Raw genomic sequence first — 20,068 nt, forward strand, 5'->3', positions numbered from 1 at the left:
ATGTTAACAAATACCACTCTTGATTTTTATAATGTATTAGTAAATGCTGAAATTAACATTAACAAAGATTAATAAATGCTGTAGAGGTGCAATTCATTATTAGCTCATGTTAACTAATGTAGTTAACTAATGAAGATTATTGTGAAGTGTTACCGTTTAATGTTATGTTTTGCTAAGTGCTATGAATGAAGGCCAGTATCATTGATAGCAATGCTGATGGATTTTTTTTAAGGGATGAAATGAGCAATTATAGCTACAAGATTACAGAAAAATTACAAGTCAGGCCTAGATTAAAGCAAATATTATTTTCCCTGATCAAGTTTATTTTAACCTGACAAAATGGACATCGGTTTGGATTATGGGACTTAACGAGAAATTAAAAAGATATTTATCTGAATAAAAAAAAATAAAAAACAGGTCACTTTAGATTAGGGTCCAATTCTCACTATTAACTACAACTTTTACTCCTAATTACTGATTATTAATAGTAAGGTAGTTAAGTTTAGGTATTGGGTAGGATTAAGGGATGTGGAATATGGTCATGCAGAATAGGGCATTAAGATGTGCTAAATAATAGTAAGTACTAAAACAACCAATATCCTAGAAATATGCATGCTAATAAGCAACTAGTTAATAGTGGAAATTGGACCCTAAGTGTTACCAAAAACACATTTGCTCCAATTCTTATATACTGCTCTGAAAATAATACCAAATATAATTGATTGTGAACAATATATAATTATACTAAAGGATAACTACAGCTATACAATGAAGCTCACAAGACAAAAAACATTTTATAATCTTTAATTCTTCCATAATATACCATAAAACAATGTAAATATTTTATTTGAATAATAAAAAATAAAAAAAAGCCTAAAGACACATGCAAACTATTTGAGAATGCTGAGTTTCCACTTGATGGTGTTTCTCATCTTAGGAGCAGTCAGGGCTTCTGTGTCTGAGGAGTGAACAGAATAATTGTAGATTTAACCAGATGACATGAATGAAACATCCTCACTGAAAGTTTACAGTTACTCTTTACCTTGCTGAGGCACAGCGGGTCTCTGTTGCTGAAACGATGCCATAATACTATTGGCTGTTGAGTCAGGACCTGTGAGCTGGAGAGAGAAGAAACATGATTCACAAGTCTTTTAATGTACATACTTTATGCTTTCAAAATTCATGTTAAATTTATGGTTCTTTTTTCACATGGGATGAGGTTAGCCAGTCATATTTAATTTTAGGCAAAATTAACAACAGCCAAGTGCAAAAAAATAGGCTTTTGCAAATAAATAAAACAGAAGAAAGTACATTTTAGAACCTAATTCTAAGGGTTGGAGAGCTATAAGACAAACGAGCATGTAAAATTAAATAGTAAAATTAAATAATAAAATAAATTAAGTAACTTTGACCAAAATAGTAAATAGATTTGAAAAATAAATATGAAAATAATACAAAAATGTTACAGAGTTCCAATAACCTCAAAAACATTTTGTATTCGAACAATACACACTACTAAAAACTTTGAGCTAAGCTGTAAAATGCTAAAACCGTTTAACGAGAGCCTGTGTGTGGTGTGTGTGACTCACTGGAGTTTGGCCCTGCTGCAGGTTCACACTCCAGATCTCTGGAAGGGCCGTCTCCATGAGCTGTAGCAGGTCACTGTAGTCTCTCTGCAGGCTGCTGGCCGGACCATCAAACTGGAAGAGCACCAGAGCTTTTAGCAGGCTGTGAACTTCCTCTGCAGGGTCAGACAAGAACAATCATCAGTGTGAATCACATGTTGTACACAAACATACAGAATACAACTAAATAATGAAAATGATCATATTCATGTCAATTCTGTAAAGCTCTGAAGTTACATGGAGTCAAACTATGCCAAATTTAGCATTAAACTGCTATCCATACATTTATTGATGCTGCCTGACACTGTCTGTGACATGGCTTTCTGTGCATGCTTCAGATATTTAAACTTCCCACACAGCGCACGATAATTGTGGTCCCTTTCGCGTCTTCTTGTGCTTGAATATTTAAATTGGCATGCATGTGATGTTGCAGAACGGGCCTGTAAACTGTCCGGAGCATTGTTCATGTTTGTTTATGTTCATGTTCTCACAACATTGCATTGTTTGAATTCATAAAAATGTGGCTGGCCAACTGGCAATTGACACCGTTTCATATACTCAGCAACGCCAATTTTTACTCTCATTTGACGCTTGGCGAGTGTCTGACAACAGCCAGTATGCTCCACAAAGAGATCTGATCTCACCATCATCGAGTCCATCTGGGATTACATGAAGAAACAGAAAAAACTGAGACAGACTAAACCCAGAAGAACTATGGCAACGTCAACAAGCACTTTACAGCATTTTTACACAAGTGCCTAAAACTTTTCAGAGGTATAGAGGTACTTTTTTTACTTTCTCTTTTTACTTAAGTTCCTAAAAATTATCTCAGATCTCTGTGTGGAGCGTACCCGCTGTTGTCAGACTCCTTGTGCATACAGAAACCTCACTGGATTATTACAATTAATAGCAAAATGGAAATGTAACTGATATTTCCTACTGACTTTTCCCCCCCGCCTGTTATGTCTTCGGCTCACCTCTCATCTTATCAACAATGGTGATGATTTGAGTAAGTGCGTTCAGGAGGGCGATGTCCTCAAATGGACTTCCCTCCTTCAGACTGTGTTTCTTTCCCTCCGCTTTCCTTCGATTCTTAGATGACCTCCTGCAAACAAATTTCAATTTCTACATCAGACTTGGCTTGACATTTGAGTTGCTGACACAGTTGTTGAAACATTTCAATCAGTGGTCTCAAACTCTGCTCCTGGAGGCCACTGTCCAACCAGCTCCAACACACCCGCCTGGAAGTTTCAAGTAATTCTGATTAACTGGTTCAGGTTTGTTTAATTAGGTTTGGAGACAAACTCTACAGGGCAGTGGTCCTCCAGGAGCTCAGTTTGAGACCACTGATTTAAGTGAATCACAGTGTTTCTGTTTTTGTGTTTGCAGTGATGTCACTCACGATGAAATGCGAGAGTTGCTGCGGGAGTATTTTGAGCCAAGATGGCTCCCGGTCAGGACGCTGCTGGCCTCCGAGTAGAGTTCAGCATCCGCACAGTCAGCACCATCCTCATCTGAAATAGAACAGGAAGAGACTGTCAGTGAGCAACAGGAAATAATTTAAAACCAAGCAGACTGATGAACATTTAATGTAATTTAAGGAATACATCAAAATATATGTACACTAACATAAAAACTCTTCATTAAAAATATTCTGTGAGATCAAACATCTAATATTCTTAAGGACGCAGAAAAACAAATGATATTAAAGGATATAAATAAAACTTCCTGTTTACCAAATAACTCAAGTTTGGCCTTGGCTTTAAGTTCTCGGACCACAGCAAGGCGGTTTTTGTGGCGGATGAACAAAGCCTTCTGGGACTCTAGGAAGGACGTCTGATTACTGTGAGCTAAAAGCAACCAAGTATACAGTTAAGATGCAGAACAAAATATGATACAAAGTAAACATGTCAATGCCAAGATATGATGTGATCATTTACCATCTAAAAGAGCAGACTTCAGATTTGTCTCAATGATGTCCTGTCTGTTGTACAAATAAATCTGAAATAAGAAATAAAAAAGAAAAGAAGTTATGGTACACGCACACACAATATACAGTATATAAAATATATACAGTATATAAAATTATATATATATATATATATATATATATACACGTACATACAGTATGTCACAGAAGTGAGTACACCCCCCATTTTTGTAAATATTTTATTATATCTTTTCATGTGACAACACTGAAGAAATGACACTTTGCTACAATGTAAAGTAGTGAGTGCACAGCTTGTATAACAGTGTAAATTTGCTGTCCCCTCAAAATAAGTCAACACACAGCCATTAATGTCTAAACCGCTGGCCACAAAAGTGAGTACACCCCTAAGTGAAAATGTCCAAACTGGGCCCAAAGTGTCAATATTTTGTGTGGCTACCATTATTTTCCATTATTTTTGCCACTGGAGTCCTCTTCCACTCCTCCATGACGACATCACGGAGCTGGTGGATGTTAGAGACCTTGCACTCCTCCACCTTCCATTTGAGAATGCCCCACAGATGCTCAATAGTGTTTAGGTCTGGAGACATTCAAGGCAGTGGTCGTCTTGGAGGTGTGTTTGGGGTCGATATCATGTTGGAATACTGCCCTGCGGCCCAGTCTCCGAAGGGAGGGGATCATGCTCTGCTTCAGTATGTCACAGTACATGTTGGCATTCATGGTTCCCTCAATGAACTGTAGCTCTCCAGTGCTGGCAGCACTCATGTAGCCCCAGACCATGACACTCCCACCACCATGCTTGACTGTAGGCAAGACACACTTGTCTTTGTACTCCTCACCTGGTTGCAGCCACACTGACAGGCTGACCCCCCACCCCTTCAACCTCTGCAGCAATGCTGGCAGCACTCATACGTCTATTTCCCAAACACAACCTCTGGATATGATGCTGAGCATGTGCGCTCAACTTCTTTGGTTGACCATGGCGAGGCCTGTTCTGAGTGGAACCTGTCCTGTTAAACCGCTGTATGGTCTTGGCCACCGTGCTGCAGCTCAGTTTCAGGGTCTTGGCAATCTTCTTATAGCCTACAGCATCTTTATGTAGAGCAACAATTCTTTTTTTCAGATCCTCTGAGAGTTCTTTGCCATGAGGTGCCATGTTGAACTTCCAGTGACCAGTATGAGAGAGTGAGAGCGACAACACCAAATTTAACACACCTGCTCCCCATTCACACCTGAGACCTTGTAACACTAACGAGTCACATGACACCGGGGAGAGAAAATGGCTAATTGGGCCCAATTTGGACATTTTTACTTAGGGGTGTACTCACTTTTGTGGCCAGCGGTTTAGTCATTAATGGCTGTGTGTTGAGTTATTTTGAGGGGACAGCAAATTTACACTGTTATACAAGCTGTACAGTCACTACTTTACATTGTAGCAAAGTGTCATTTCTTCAGTGTTGTCACATGAAAAGATATAAAATATTTACACATATATATATATATATATATATATATGGGGTGTCAATGGTAACGCATGCGGTTAATTCAAAGTTCTTAATGCGGTAAAATTACGCACACTACGTTTCTCGGCTGGAAAAAGCAAACCAGCTTCTCGCAAGTAAAGTTTTGATGGATGTGGATTGTAATCAAGGTAAAGACGATAGCAGCCAGTGACATACAGGAGTCCTACAGTAAGCACGAGTCTGTTATATCGATGTGCAAACAAACCCTGTATGTGCGCTCTCGACACACTGATCACCCACTGTATTTATGCACAGACACATTTCAGTATCTTCACTACATTGTTTCCACACACATTCTGGATAATGTTTTTATCGGTCACGTTATGTGTATGTTGGCGTGTTAGGTAATTCTGAATGGATCTGTGTACTGTAGTAGGGCATATAATGTCTGGTCAAAGCGTTAGCTTTTTTTTGGCATCTCCATGTGGTTCTGCTCAGTATCGCAACTTCACGTCTAAAATGTAAACAAGCTCTTTGCTGTTGCACTGTATACATCCTGAACACTGAATTCTGAAAAGTTTTGTTCTGTAATGTTTTCTTTGGTGTGCATAAATTTGTGAATTATAAGGACTCCTTATTTCACTTGATTATTTGGTGTCTTTTTGGAGTCTCAAAGTGTCCATTTTTAGAAAGACACCTAAATTTACCTTAACTTACCTAACAATAATAAACATTAAACCTGATAATAATAAATGGTAAAGAAGGACACGCATAAAAGAACAGGCTCACCAATCTCAGTGCTTCTTCCCATGCAGCTCCCTGTATCAGAGCGGATATCGCTTCCTCACAGTCCTGACAACAAACAGACATTAGCACAGCAGACAACATTCTTGCAGAGTCTTTTTTGAAGCAATAGAGAACAGAATGACTATGTCTATGAAATATACCTTAGCATACTGCTCCAAACACAGGGCGGCTTCTCTGTGCCTTCTGGCCTCCAGAAGTTTCTCTGAAAACATTACACATACAAGATGGCTTACGGATATTCATAATCTCAGTAAGAAACATGGATACACAACAGAAATGTCTACCTGCCAGGTCTCGGGCAAGCAGTGCCAGCTGTTCTGGTGGCAATGGGATGTGTGTTGCCACGGCGAGGGCATGTCTCCAGCTTGTACAGCTGACGAAGGCCTGCAGGGCACGGGCCGTCTCTCCACATCTCCATAGTAACAGTCCTGCCTGCTCCGCCTGCTGCTGCTCAACTAGATGCTCTCCATAGGCCACGCTAAGGGTCTGATGACATCATAGCGGTCAAGATCATGTCAGCATTGCTATTTAAAGTTAATTTAATAATAAAAGTCACGGGGCAGTGTTGACAGCTTTCAGTGCTCCTGATTCTGTCTGTGCAGCAGTGCGATCTCCGATTTCTGTGAGCGAGTAATGTATGTGTGTATGCGCTTCAATGAAAGCAGCATGGTGATTAAACTGACTTGGAACTAGGGTTGTCACGATACCATAAACATATCTTACAAAAATATACCAGATGAAGCATCACGATACCAAGTAGTATCAAAATACCATGCAGTATTGCAATAATTCACAAATCAAATCTACAAAATTAACCAAAATGTAAATGAAAACAATACTTCATAAATAAGAATGAATAATTATTTTAAATATAAAACCCTGAATATAGAAATATGAAATGTTGGAAAAAATGAAATATTGGGCCTGCATTTAAATGGGAAACTAAAACCGCCAGTAAGTGGCAGCAAGTCTTAATGATTGAGTAACTGAATCATTGAAACGATTCGATCGAAACGGCTGATTTATTCAGGAATGAAGCAAGTGACTGTTTTTATGAATGGCTCAGTGAATCACTGATTCGCCCGATTTGTTCGAAAACAGATTAATTCAGAAACTAAACAAAACACAGCTGCTCAGAGAAGTGCAACAGTTCTACTTTCTTTAGAACTATTTTAGTTGGTGAAATAGAGTGAAAACATCAATATTGACAATGTTGTGTCTAAACAGTCATTTCATAAATTGTTTATTTAACTGATGTATTAAATCAATCACATTTGCAATCGTGCTGATTGCAGAAAGGTAGCGGTACTCAAAAAGACTCTCTTGTAAATGTTCTTGCATACATGCATGTTCAAATGAACATTTTAAATAGTGTACCTGCTGCATATACAACATTACTTACAGTACTACCGTATTGATACAGATACCACCGTTTAAAAAAAAAATACAGTGGCATCGCCAGTATTGTGAAGCTTTAGTACCACGAAACTAACGTAGTACCGGTATACCATGCAACCCTACTTGGAACTACCTGCGCATTAAATGGTTTTATTGCACACCTTCCAGCCAATCAGAATAGAGTATTCAGACAGACCATGGTATAAAAATATACATATATACACTAACGGATTTCAGTGAAAAATGTTACAAATATAAAAATATGGACCATCTATAAAACTTGCCTTGTATTGCTCACTGTCTGAAGGATAGAGCTCAAGAGCATCACTGTACAGTTTCTGATCCTTCACCAAGTTTAACAACTCTGTGAAGTGTTCTTCACCTGGAAAACATGATGTAGAACAAGAGAACTAAACATGGAGACAACGGAAGATTTTTGGCGTTGTATTCACTTGGCACATCCTACAAGGCCCTTACCACACTTGCTGAGGTGATGTAAGGCCTTCCTGTATCTTTTGAGGTGTTTATCAATAGTGTAGCGCTGGTAGTTTGGCTCCAGGGTTTTCAGCATGTTCAGGAAGGGCAGGTACTCTTTAGGGTCCTACATGTTTGAGAAGAAATAGTGACAAACCCCTGTGAAACAGTGTCTACAACAGACGTGTGCTTAAACTAGATCAATCTCATTATCAAAAAAGCGGTTTACTCTGAAACTGCTTATTATAGTGTGTTATGAAACCATGTCAGTCAGCTAATGCCCAATTTCTATTTTTAATGTGTTGTACATTCATTTTATAATATAAAATAATGTAATATAAAATAAAATTATACATTGTAGGAATACAAATATGTGAAATGACTGCTTATATGTGAAATTATACATTTAATTAATTATTTATTAAACTGTATTAGTTTATTTTATAATATAAAATAATGCAGTTTAATATAATACAAATTTGTGAAATGGCTGCTTATGTGAAAAGTGAATTTTACTCTGTGTTAATATCATATACTATATTATAATATAAATATCAAATGTGAAATTGTATTCATTATGTATTTACTGAATGGTATTTGTTAATATTATAATATAACTTAAAGTTCAAATGTGAAATGGCTGCTTATAAATACTGTAATATAGTAATACAAATATTTGACATGGCTGCTTATGTGTGAAAAGGTGAATTTTATTCCTTATGTATTTAAAGAATTGCATTTGTTCATTTTATAATATAATAAAAATCTAAAATGATGATATAATATATACTAACAGTTTCAGAGTGGGTATCTTTTGACTGACCTTCTGAGATTTTTCAGCCACCATGAGCACAAGGTCAAAATCGTACGTGCCGAGGGAGTGCTCATACAGCTCGTTCACGTTGACGAGGAAAAGAAGATACTTTAGAGCTTCCTCTGCGTTCACGCTGTTGGAGCCACTGGGTGGGTTCACTAACCACAAAAGCACACAGATGTAACAGACACATAATCAAACATGTTTGTTTAGAGGGCTTGAGTGAACTGAGGCTCACCTCGCAACTCATGGACCTTCTGTAGAGCGATTTCCAGTTCTGGTGCAGTTTTTTTCACGTGTGATGTAAGAATACATAAACAAAATCTGTAAAGAGATTAAAGCATCTCAGAGGAAGAACAGGGTTTGGCATGCACTGCGTGTGAAATGTAATCTAGTATTATTTGGAATCGAAAAAGGAATTAAAAAGGCTATACTATACTTCCTGAAATTTATTAAAACATATGTAACATTTATAACTGAGGAACTGACTTCTGTGGGTCGAGAGTCTCCATTGTGGACCGCAAAGCATCACAGATGATGTCCACCTTCTTTCCTCCTTTACCTGAAGCAGAACTGGAGTCTGAGCGTGAAGGACTTGGGTACATTGTTGTGGTGGTGTCTTCCTCTCTAAGAATGACAAATTATTTAAATTAATAGATAAATCATGAAAACAACACCAAAAGAAATTTAATCAATGCTTTTGTATTAAAGACTTACTTGAGTTCAGTGAGAAACAGGTTGATGTGGTTGATGGAGTCAATCTGTTTCAGGAACATCTCAATGTTGTCAAGAAACACCTGTGAGAGGAATCATGGGATGGAGGTGGAGAGCAGTGGTGTTATTCATTTAGTAGTATTCTCTGAAAGAAAATGCAAATCTCTATATTTCCTTCCTAGCGGAGGTCCGGACAATACTTTTTTGGAACAGTTACACACTTCCATCGGGGCACCGTAGCACTTTGTAAAAGAAAAAACCCTAAGCACTCAAAATAATCATCAAATATGAGAATCTTGGGTCCCGAGAGCCAAATCAGTGGTCTAAGAATTTTTACCAATATTTACCAAAAAAAAGTAAATATTTATCCTAACTGGATATGAATATAAAAAGGGTTAAATCAGGCCATTTTTTTTCTTTTCTTTTTTTAAACGGCAAAATGTATGGCAAATAGAAGGCCTTGGGATTGAGAAAACATACTGGGGGTGCGGGGTTTACCTCCATAAATGTATGGACCATTTTTATAGTTTGCTAAGCCAGGCTTCTAAAAACAAAAAATTGTGCATAGTCTAATAATCAAAACTCTCATCATGAGCAGAAAAGAAAGTTTTTTGTCTTCCCTTGCATTTCTAAATAATTTTCCAAATTATAATACTGTTTATTATGAAATGCACTTAATATGCTCATTATTAATACTAAATGTATGGAGAGAAAAAAAGGTCTAAAGGCACCATGCATTAACTTGTCACAAACCTGGTTTAGTTAAACGGTAGAAGTATAAAAATATTTGTATTTGCTGCATTCTTGTTTTCTGCAGAGTTTTAGCTGAAGTATCTCTTTTGCTGCTCACCAAGTTGTTAAAATAATTGCATCATCTGCAGCTCTTGATGTGGCGCTTTACATCTTTAGATAGAATAAACACGCACAGAGCGGAAAAGGATTAAATGAAGCGCATTTGGATAAAAATATTAGATGATGTAGCGCCGAAAGATCATCACCATGAATGGCCCTGAGTGCTTGTGGTGTGAACAGCTCTGTTGTTGTGACGTGCTGCTCAATTTTAAACTGTAGAAACGTTAAAATGGCGCAATTATGTCCAATGATCTGGATGGAAACAAGCCGGGGATTAGAACCGGACCGCAGTCCGCCATTTCAATACCACAGGTCTAGAAGAATGCATTATGTTGTTACTGTAAAAGGAAATGACACAAGAGTGAGGTCACTCACAGAGGGATTGTGGTCATAAATGAGGTTGAGGTTGATCCTCAGCTTCCTCATGCACTCGAAAGCATCTTTAAATCTGAGACTGAAACAAACAAAACATTAAAATGATTCAAATTAATTCAAACCAGGTTCACTTAAATTCAGTTCCTAATTTTTTTTTTTCAACAAATTTAAAATAATATATGTACATTTTAAAATGATAATACAATACTTTATGAATAAAATTAATTTTTTGTTTTGTAAAATTTTGTTTTAATGTAAAAATACCCATCAAGCCATTTTCTGAGCTGAGCAAGTACAAGAGCCCGATGATGAATGGTTTCCAGGTTCCCTCGTGGCATCTAACACACAACAACAACAAAAATATTTAAAAACACACCACAAAAAATTCCAAAATAACCAAAAACAGACATGCATCCACCTACAACCATACATATACAATACAATATTTTTATTGGAGAAAATGTGAATGGTGCTTGCCCACAAAACTTGACACCACAATGCCAGGATGCTGCTGTACGGTTTCTAGGTGTTATCAATTTTTAGCAATGCAGTTGCAAGGCTATTTGCTTACTGCTCAAAAGATCCCACCACCAAAGTATCTATAACAATCTGATCCTTAAATGTGGCTCAGATCCCATGTAATTTTTTTTCTAGAAAAATAATTACGTAACTACTTGTACATTGTGGAAAAAATCACTGTTCACCTGCAGTATGAGTCTGGTGTCCTGGGGAACCACAGAAACGATACGAGAGCCTCGTTCCACCTTTCTTACGGTCTCATCATTCTGATTGGCATCTGAGCTCAGAGCTGACTGCAGACCTATGCAGGGACACCAATAACATCATGCATGCATAATTACATTCATTTATCCCTACATTTATATAAAACACTGTTCAAAAGTTTGGGGTCAGTATGATTTTTTTTTTTTTTTTAAAGAACTTAATACTATTATTCAGCAAGGATACATTAAACTGATCAAAAGTAAAGTAAAGACATTTATTATAATGCTACAAAACATTTGTATTTCAAAACAAACGAACTTTCTATTCATCAAAGAATCCTGAAAAGATAAATGTATCACAGTTTCCACTAAAATATTAAGCAGCACAAATGCTTTCATCATTAATAATAATAAAATAATAAATGTTTCACAGGAATAAATTACATTTTACAATATATACTAAAAAAAAAAACATTTTAAACTGTAATACTATATTGCAGTATTACTGTTTTTACTGCATTTTCCATCAAATAAATGCAGCCTTGGTAAGCCTAAGAGACTTCTTTCAAAACAAAAATCTTACCAAACCCCAAACTTTAAACAGTAGTGTATATTTATTATACTATATATTAATATATTTATATATTTTTTTGTCTTTGATGTGTTCACATGTACCTTTAACAGAGAGCATGCTTAGGTTGAGACAGTGGCACATATGAGAGTGTGTGGTGAGCAGGAGGAAGTCGTCATAAACTACAAATGAAGAGATATTGGAAGCCACCTGTGGAAGTAAAACTCTGATGAGATTAACAGCCAAGATTTTGTCACCAACACAAGAAATGTAATGCAATTTATATTCTTGTAATCATTTTTTGGGATCCTAAAGCCAGGGACACACTAAGCCGACGGCCATTGTCGTTGTCGTTAGAACCGTTAGCTCGAGTGGGACGCCGTCTGTTTTTTTGTCTTTTGGTTGATTCAGCATGTAGAATCTGTGTCGGGCAGTCAGTGAGAGAGAACTCTGATTGGCTATTCAGTTTAGAGAACGAGTCAGTACACGAGAATAAGAGCAAAAGTGAAAAGCGAGCAAAGAAGTCATGACGGCACAGACAGAAGGCTGTTCTAATTTTACGTCATCTTACCTTAGCATTCCACTGCGCAAATATTTTCATAGTAACTTGAGAGGAGTGGAATAAAGAATGTGATCAGCATTACTGGTATTCAAAAAGGTAAGCAAGCATTGCTTTCTTTATGGTTTGTATACCTGCAGTCTTAGTTTCGCTTTCCATTTTTGAATGACGAATATATCTGCATAATAGACAATTATCTCCTTTAAACGCAGGCGCAGTTCTTTGGTGTCGGTTTTGTGTGTCCCTACCCTTACACCTACCAGTGAGTCACCGATGTAGAGTTGTGATCTCTCAGTGAGGCCTATCAAATATTCCTATTAAAAGACAAATTAATATGAAGCATTTATGGTAATTTAAGGACAAAGCATGACTGAAAAGTCAGTTTTGGCTGGAGAATATATATTTACTTCTCCATTGAGGGAACACAGTGCCGTCTGAACACAAGGCCGGGGAAAGTTGATGGTATTGCCAGTAGAATCCTTCCATTCAGTTAGACTGAGCTCTGAAGATTCTGTATGGAATATTCTAGCATTAATAGTCTTTATATGTATCATTTAATTATGTATTTTCAAATTACATTAAAAAAAAAAAAAGACAAGTGATTAAACATAAATTGTGTAGTAGCCAATTCCAGTTCCTGTCATAATTAGTGAACTGACTGACCCATAAGAAGTTTCCGGATCTGTCCATCTTCAAGTTGCAGGGCCACAGTGCCATTTCTGAGGCTGTGGCATAAGCTGATCACATGACCATCCACAGGAACTTCTGACCTGAGAAATGACCAACACCACGAATTTAAGAAAAGGCACTGTAAAAAGTGCAGTGTTTAAAAAATTCACAAGTTTAAATAATTCTCAGCCCCTGAGCTCATGTCTATGCTTGTTAGATCACTCTGTCTTTGTGAGAGCTACACTGAATACAAATGTGAACAAGACCAGAGTAGTTAGTTATTTTAGCGGCAGTACCTGATCTCCAGCGTGTCCTTGGGGTCCTGGCTGTCTGATGGGGTGAGTTTCAACAGGCGTGTCAAGCTTCCTCTGTGGGTCACAGCCAAAAACAAATCTTCACTTAACCACAGCAGCAAGCACAGCGTCAGAGGTTCTCCCTGATCCACGGCGACCCTGCAGTCAGAGTCAGAGAGTCAGAGTAGCTTTATCATCATTTTAGCTCTATACAGCCTGTACACAGTGAAAAAAAACAGAGTTCCTCCAGGACCATGGTGCTACATAAGACAAACATTGGATACAGAACTACAAAACTAAACTGTACATAATGAAATTATATTAAACAGACTAAACAAAAGAGTTAAATAAGAGCTAAAAAAAAAAAAAAAAAAAAAAAAAGGGAACTGAAAATAAGAGCTACATAAGATGATAATAAGAGACAAGGCACAGTAGTGGGGAGTTTTTAAATGTAATACACATCTGCAATTCTGCATCAGTACACCGAATACAGGCTGCATGTTACACAGTAGTGCTCAATAAATCTGCTTGCCTGACTGAAAGGCAGCAAAGAAATTAGCAAAAAAATAATAATAATCCATAGCACTCAAGCACGTCTTAAAAATATTTGATAGTTTTGCCTTTAAATCACTTAAATTTAAAATACAGCTGTATTAAAACATACAATAAATGCAATATATTGTACACTACAATTCAAAAGTTTGACATCAGAACTTTAAGAAATAAATACTTTTATTCAACAAAGAATGCCTTACAGATCAAATGCGACAGTTGTTTTGAACTTTCTATTCATTAAAGAATGAAAAAAATTTTAGTTTTCACAAAAACATTAAGTAGGATTGCTTTTTAAGCATTGATAATTAGAAGAAATGTTTCTTAAGCATCAAAGCAGCATATCAGATTTATTTCTGAAGGAAACTCAAAATTATCCTGTACCTGTATGTCTTTCTTAAGACTAATGGTGCGGAGATGACTTTAAAGCCAGGAACTCTGGGTACACCTCCATTTTCAACTCCACCACCTGTATAAATACAAGTGGGAAATCCTACATAACATGATACTGAAATTACCAAACTTCAGATATAAGTTTCAAATTAGAGTGTGACTCACCTTCACCATATACATAAATATGCCCATCGGCTGTGAGAGCTGCAAGCTCATTGGTCCTCTGGGCTTTAGAATGGAAGGTGACCAAGTTGACAGGAACAGGAAGTTGAAGTTCAAATGCACACATAGGTGGAGGGATCACACACTGGCGGAATGTTGTCACGAGAATTTTATCTGTAAAACACATGTTAGTTAAACACTGAAATCATTCACTTCAATCAATTGTTAGACTTTACTAAAATGCCTTGTTTACTAAACAAATGATAAATAGTGCATTGTTTACAATATTTCAGAGATTCATCAATTATTCAAAAGTTGGACAGTGGCCATGCCTACCTCCATCAATCACTGCCACATTGGCATTGTCATGGCAATCATTGCCATGGCTGCGCTGAGTGCTCCAGCCCCAGTCGTAGGTGTAGCTGGCCCATCCTCGAGTCAGGAGGTGGAGACGCAAGGGCTTCTCCGGATCCCAACACACACATGCTGGAGCCCTAAGGGGCTCATTGCCGAAATGCAAACTTTGCTTCAGATACCAGTGATAATTCCCAACCGTCCACAGCTGAACTGTGAAAGAAATGGGTCAGAGGTTTAAAACAAAGCCCTAATTCTGATAATGAGTATTATCACAAGGGCTGAATGATTTTGGGGGGGTGGGGGAATGTAAGTACGATTTTCCTGATAAAAATTTGATTGCGATAAAATAAAATAAAATAAAATCCCAGGTATGCTGTGCTTGTTTTTAGGGCTGCACAATTTGGCCAAAATCTTGTGATTATATATATCAATTTAATAATAAAACAATATAAAAAAAAAAATAATAATATTAACAATAACAATAATTATTTTTATTACCGAATATATAAAAACGGTAAATAAAAACGAAATAAGAAATATAATAAGAAAACACTAGTGTAATATTCCACTGTAAAATAAAAAAAAACGGGTATTTACAAAAATAATATAATAAAAATACTTTTATATTACATTACAAAATTAATATTTATGGATGTCTGAAGTTCCTCTCATTACAAATATGGGAAGATGATTGGAACATGTTGCTTTCCAAAATGCATGTTAAAGTGACTCAAAAGTGACAATGTGAGAATGAAAACACTGGCAGATAATGACTAACATGTAAAAACACCCTGAAACATGCAGCGCATATATTTATTTAATTAAATCAGCCTTTGTGATGTGATAATCGCACTAAGCGATTTCAGTTTTAATCATGCAGCCATAATCAGCACCACTGATTATTACTGGCCCCATCACTGAATATGCAAAACAGTTTGATTTGCATCATACTGTATGTGTTGGGAGTGTTCTCTCCGGGCTTCAAGTCCTCCATCCAAACACCCAGTACAGTAGAGTCACTGTTCCATAGCAGCTCCTTCACCTGAAAAACACGCAAACCATTTTTATATTCATTCCCCATGATTTATGGCTTGAATCTTTAAAAAAAAAAAAAAATCATATATAGAGGAGTTAATATCTACCTTGACCTGGTCCTTTCCAAAAGGCAGAGTAAAATCTCCATGCAACAGTCCGTTCTTTTCCATAAACACCACACTGTGTTTGTTCAGGTGCCGCTGTGTGGAAGCGATCAGGCTGCCAGAGGGTCTACAAGAAAAATACACTTCAGAACTAACAGCACTTTAAAGGGTTAGTTCATCCAAAAATGAAAATTCTGTCATTAATTACTCACTCCCATTTTGCTCTAAACCCGTAAGACCTTCGTTCATCTTCGGAACACAAATGAAGATCTTTTTAATGAAATCTATCTAGCTATCTGAAGCTATCTGGCCTCCGAAAGACTGCTACACAATGACCACTTTCAAGGCCCAGAAAGGTATTAAAAGACATCGTTAAAATAGTCCATATGACTACAGTGGTTCAACCACAATGTTATGAAGCGTTTGCTTTTTGTGTGCAAAAAAAAAAAAAACACAAAAATAATGATTTTATTCAACAATTTCTTCTTTCCCATGTCAGTCTCCTATGTTGATCACATAGTACACACAGTGCAGCGCTTCTGTGTTCTACGTCAGAACACCGACTCAGTATTGGCCAACGCTGTTCAAGTGAGCAGCATGATGCATGCGTGTAATGCTGACACAGGAGCTGGCCAATTATGAGTCGCCGTTCTGACGTAGAACACAGAAGCGCTGCACTGTGTGTACTACGTGATCAGCGTGGGAGACTGACATAGGAGAGAAGAAATTTGTTATTTTTGTTTATTTTTGAGCGCAAAAAAAGTATTCTCGTAGCTTCATAACATTACGGTTGAACCACTCTAGTCAAGTGGACTATTTTAAACAATGTCTTTACTACCTTTCTGGGCCTTTAAAGTTGTGTTGCAGTCTATCGGAGGCCACAGAGTTTACTTATTTCATCAAAAATATCTTAATTTATGTTCCGAAGATGAACGCAGGTCTTACGGGTTTGAAGCAACATGAAGGTGAGTAATTACTGACAGTAATTAATGGGTGAACTAACTAACCCTTTAATTGATAATGACTGATAATGAAATAACAGGTGTAAGTGTGGGAAATGGCATAATTTCACTTTCCCTAAATGGTTTAAAAAATTAAAAGATATTCAGAATATCTTACTTCCAGCAGAGCGGATGTTCCAGACCGTTAACGACCTCGCTGGTGGCCTGCAGGACACATTCTCGGTTCCAGATGCGAACCTTTCGAGCACCTGAAACAAAAATGCAGCTATGTTTTAACAGCCACAAACATTTTCCATGTAACAACAACAGTAAAAAGGGAAATTCTCACCAGTATTCGGACAAACAGCACTGACGGCAAAGAACTGCCCATCGCCACGCCAAGTGATTCTTGGCTTCCTGTCGTCCCACGGCAGGGCAGGCTGCACTTCCTGTGAAAGTGGATCAGAACTAGGTCAGAAGGATTATAGTCAAAACAGGTCGTAATGCCAATGGTCTCCTGATGATCCCCAGCTCAGTATCATACTTGCTGGGTGCAGTGGGTTGGTTTAGTAAAACAGAACAATACTAAACACAACAAAAACTTACTGCTGCTTTGCGCTGGGCGGCCTGCTTGCCTTCAGAGCCATGAAACTGAGTCTCTTTCTTCCCCCAACCAACTGTGATGAACTTATCTGATGCACAGAAGCAAAATCCCCAATCAGGCACTATATCTGCTCATATGCAGTGAACACAAGTCACCTGCATGAAAGCATGACATTGAGCATTAAATAAAAACTTTTATTAGCTATACCTTCGCCAAAGTCATCCTGATTGATTGCAACCTCAGTTATTGGCTCAAAGTCCTTGGTCATCATGATAATGGTCTCCTGACCTGATATGTCATATTAGACACAAATGGACACAATGCAAAATTATTATGCACTTCTAAACAGAACTAATTGAGTTGCACAGAAATATGATGAGAGGTAGGGTTAACATGTTAACCATAGTTAACATTGTTAGAGTATCTCAATGATTTGAAAATAACATTGCTAGAGATACAGACCTGTGGTCAGAGTCACCAACTCCTGGTCTGGGCTCCAAGTCATACCGGTTAGACCACTGTCCACACTGCCAACACACTCCAACTGTGAGACAGAAATTAATAAAGCACAGTAAGAGCATGTTTTATAAAATCATTTTAAATATAAGAGCATTTAGATCAAATGAATGATCACCTGACTGGTGTTGAGGTTGTAGAGAATGACATCACCATTGGCAGTGGCCACACACACGGACTCCTGATCTGGCAGATCTTGTATCGCTACTACAAGTCCACTACCATCCTCTGGGAGATAGTCATCTGTCGTCAGTGAAACCTCTTTATAAATCTATGAAAGCACATTATACAGTAAGATTAATGTATAGCTATTTGGACTAGACACTTCAAGTCAGTCAGTCAGTCAGTCAGTCTTCTGGGGTTTGAACCCATATGGAAACTTACAGGGCTAGTTCACCTAAATATGCAAATTCTGTCATCATTTACTCACCCTCACGTTGTTTCAAACATGTAAGACTTTCGTTCAACTTCAGAACACAAATGAAGATATTTTTGATAAAATCAAAACGATTTCTGTCCCTCCGTACCACTTTAACGCTCCAAAAAGTTCATAAAGAGATTGTAGAACTAATCCCTATGAATTGAGCAGTTTAGACCAAATTTTCTGAAGAGACACAATCGCTTTATATGATGAACAGATTTAATGTAGGCTTTTACTCACATTTAAACATTGATCAGCGAACATAAACAGACTTTTTGGAGCATCAAAGTGGTAGTTGCATAGCTGGACAGAAATCTCTCAGATTATTTAATTTTTGGGTGAACTAACCCTTTAATTTTAATCTAGAAATACCTCTCCGCTCCGTGGGTCGTACTCTGTGATGGCAAGTTCGGAGGCCACCAGCACTGTTCCAGCCTCGCTTCTGATGGAGAAACACTGTGGGGATCCCGGGATTGGAAGATCCACACATCTCAAGCGCTGCAGCAGATTGAGGTTTCTCATTTTGGGTGGATGCTTTCATCAAGATGAGATCTGAAACAACTGTGCAGTTTTTGAATTTTGTACTGATTGATTTGATTACAAGAAATATTCTAGCATGCATGACATAGTGGCAAAGGCATTGTATCCACCTCAACTTCATGACGTGCATCCTGGGATGCTTTTTAAACAGATACCAATGTATGCTAAAGATTGTTGATCACTTCCCTTTACTAAAAAAATTAAGTTTGTCCAAACTTTTAAATGGTAGTGTATGCCATGGTATGGTATTAAGTGATTACTAAATTCATGTATCATGGTATTTACAAGGTAACTCGAGAAAAACAAACACATGATATATGTCTAAAAAAACAAGTTATTGCCATAGTGCAAATACAACACATGGTTGTAATTTCTCAATACAGTGCTATCAAACTGGATAAAATAGATCTGTTTAAATAAATAACAAGTTCTTCTTTATCCAGTAAATAACATATTTCAATACAAGAATAATGTATAGGACTATAAAATGGAAAGTAAACGTTGACTTTCAGTCTGTCTTTATTAAGGCACAAAATCAAGACAGTTAATGTCTAAAAGAAGTACGTTACCCAGCAAACGCTGCTGTTTTTCATATATAAAAACACAACGATCAGTTACACTTACCTTGTTGTGTTTGTATTCCTTTCTATATTAGGTAAATTATCATTTGCAGCATATCCATTCACAACACATGCACGATGTTGTCAGTGCAGCCTTTGACATCGTAGAAAAAGTGGCGCTGTGTGGTGACATGAACAGATGCGCGCTCTACCGTCGTGGAGGAACCAATCGGGACGTCAGATTCATTTCCGTGAATCGGTTCTTTTGAACTAGGTTCGTCAAAGAATCGGTTAAAAAACCAAGCCAGCGATTCGGAACCACATTCCCCAAAACGCTAAAGAAGCAAAGACATATAACGTTAGGCACTTTTTATCGATTTAGTGCTATAAAATAAGGGTGTAATAATCTCATGACTCTTAGGTCAGTTTGTTGAAGCCATGATTAATCTTAGTAAATAATACAGTTTGCATTTACTTTATAAACAATACTAAAATTAATTTATTTGTTTACTTATTTTTGGCTGCAAACGTTTAAAACGTTTTGTTTATTGGCAAAACTGTCATACAGTCAGTCAAGGCGCAAATATAAATGCTCTTAC

At 37.2% G+C, this 20,068-nt stretch overlaps 1 protein-coding gene across 2 annotated transcripts; it reads right to left on the reverse strand.

The window, feature by feature from the left end:
- Window positions 1-788: 788 nt before the first annotated feature.
- elp1 (elongator acetyltransferase complex subunit 1) lies at window positions 789-19,697 on the reverse strand. 2 transcript variants are annotated; one of them, XM_051918249.1, is made up of 37 exons: window positions 19,534-19,697; window positions 18,742-18,921; window positions 18,067-18,219; window positions 17,895-17,976; window positions 17,640-17,720; window positions 17,435-17,520; window positions 17,178-17,277; window positions 17,007-17,097; window positions 15,891-16,014; window positions 15,700-15,790; window positions 14,728-14,958; window positions 14,395-14,565; window positions 14,221-14,305; window positions 13,288-13,443; window positions 12,986-13,092; window positions 12,730-12,833; window positions 12,583-12,636; window positions 11,868-11,973; window positions 11,175-11,290; window positions 10,735-10,808; window positions 10,471-10,549; window positions 9,247-9,326; window positions 9,019-9,156; window positions 8,768-8,853; window positions 8,539-8,687; window positions 7,719-7,842; window positions 7,526-7,623; window positions 6,128-6,329; window positions 5,984-6,045; window positions 5,826-5,888; window positions 3,566-3,626; window positions 3,362-3,475; window positions 3,028-3,139; window positions 2,603-2,730; window positions 1,590-1,741; window positions 1,043-1,118; window positions 789-958 (listed from the first exon to the last, which is right to left on the reverse strand). In XM_051918249.1, exons 2-37 carry the CDS (start codon window positions 18,889-18,891, stop codon window positions 891-893), a joined length of 3,954 nt encoding a protein of 1,317 aa, XP_051774209.1. In that variant the 5' UTR covers window positions 18,892-18,921; window positions 19,534-19,697; the 3' UTR covers window positions 789-890. The 2 variants fall into 2 exon arrangements, with proteins under 2 accessions (XP_051774209.1, XP_051774210.1); XM_051918250.1 differs by having other exon boundaries at window positions 18,742-18,930; window positions 19,534-19,688.
- Between the last annotated feature and the right edge of the window lie 371 nt (window positions 19,698-20,068).

The sequence above is a fragment of the Ctenopharyngodon idella genome, chromosome 14 (assembly GCF_019924925.1).
Source record: "Ctenopharyngodon idella isolate HZGC_01 chromosome 14, HZGC01, whole genome shotgun sequence".
NCBI lineage: Eukaryota > Metazoa > Chordata > Actinopteri > Cypriniformes > Xenocyprididae > Ctenopharyngodon > Ctenopharyngodon idella.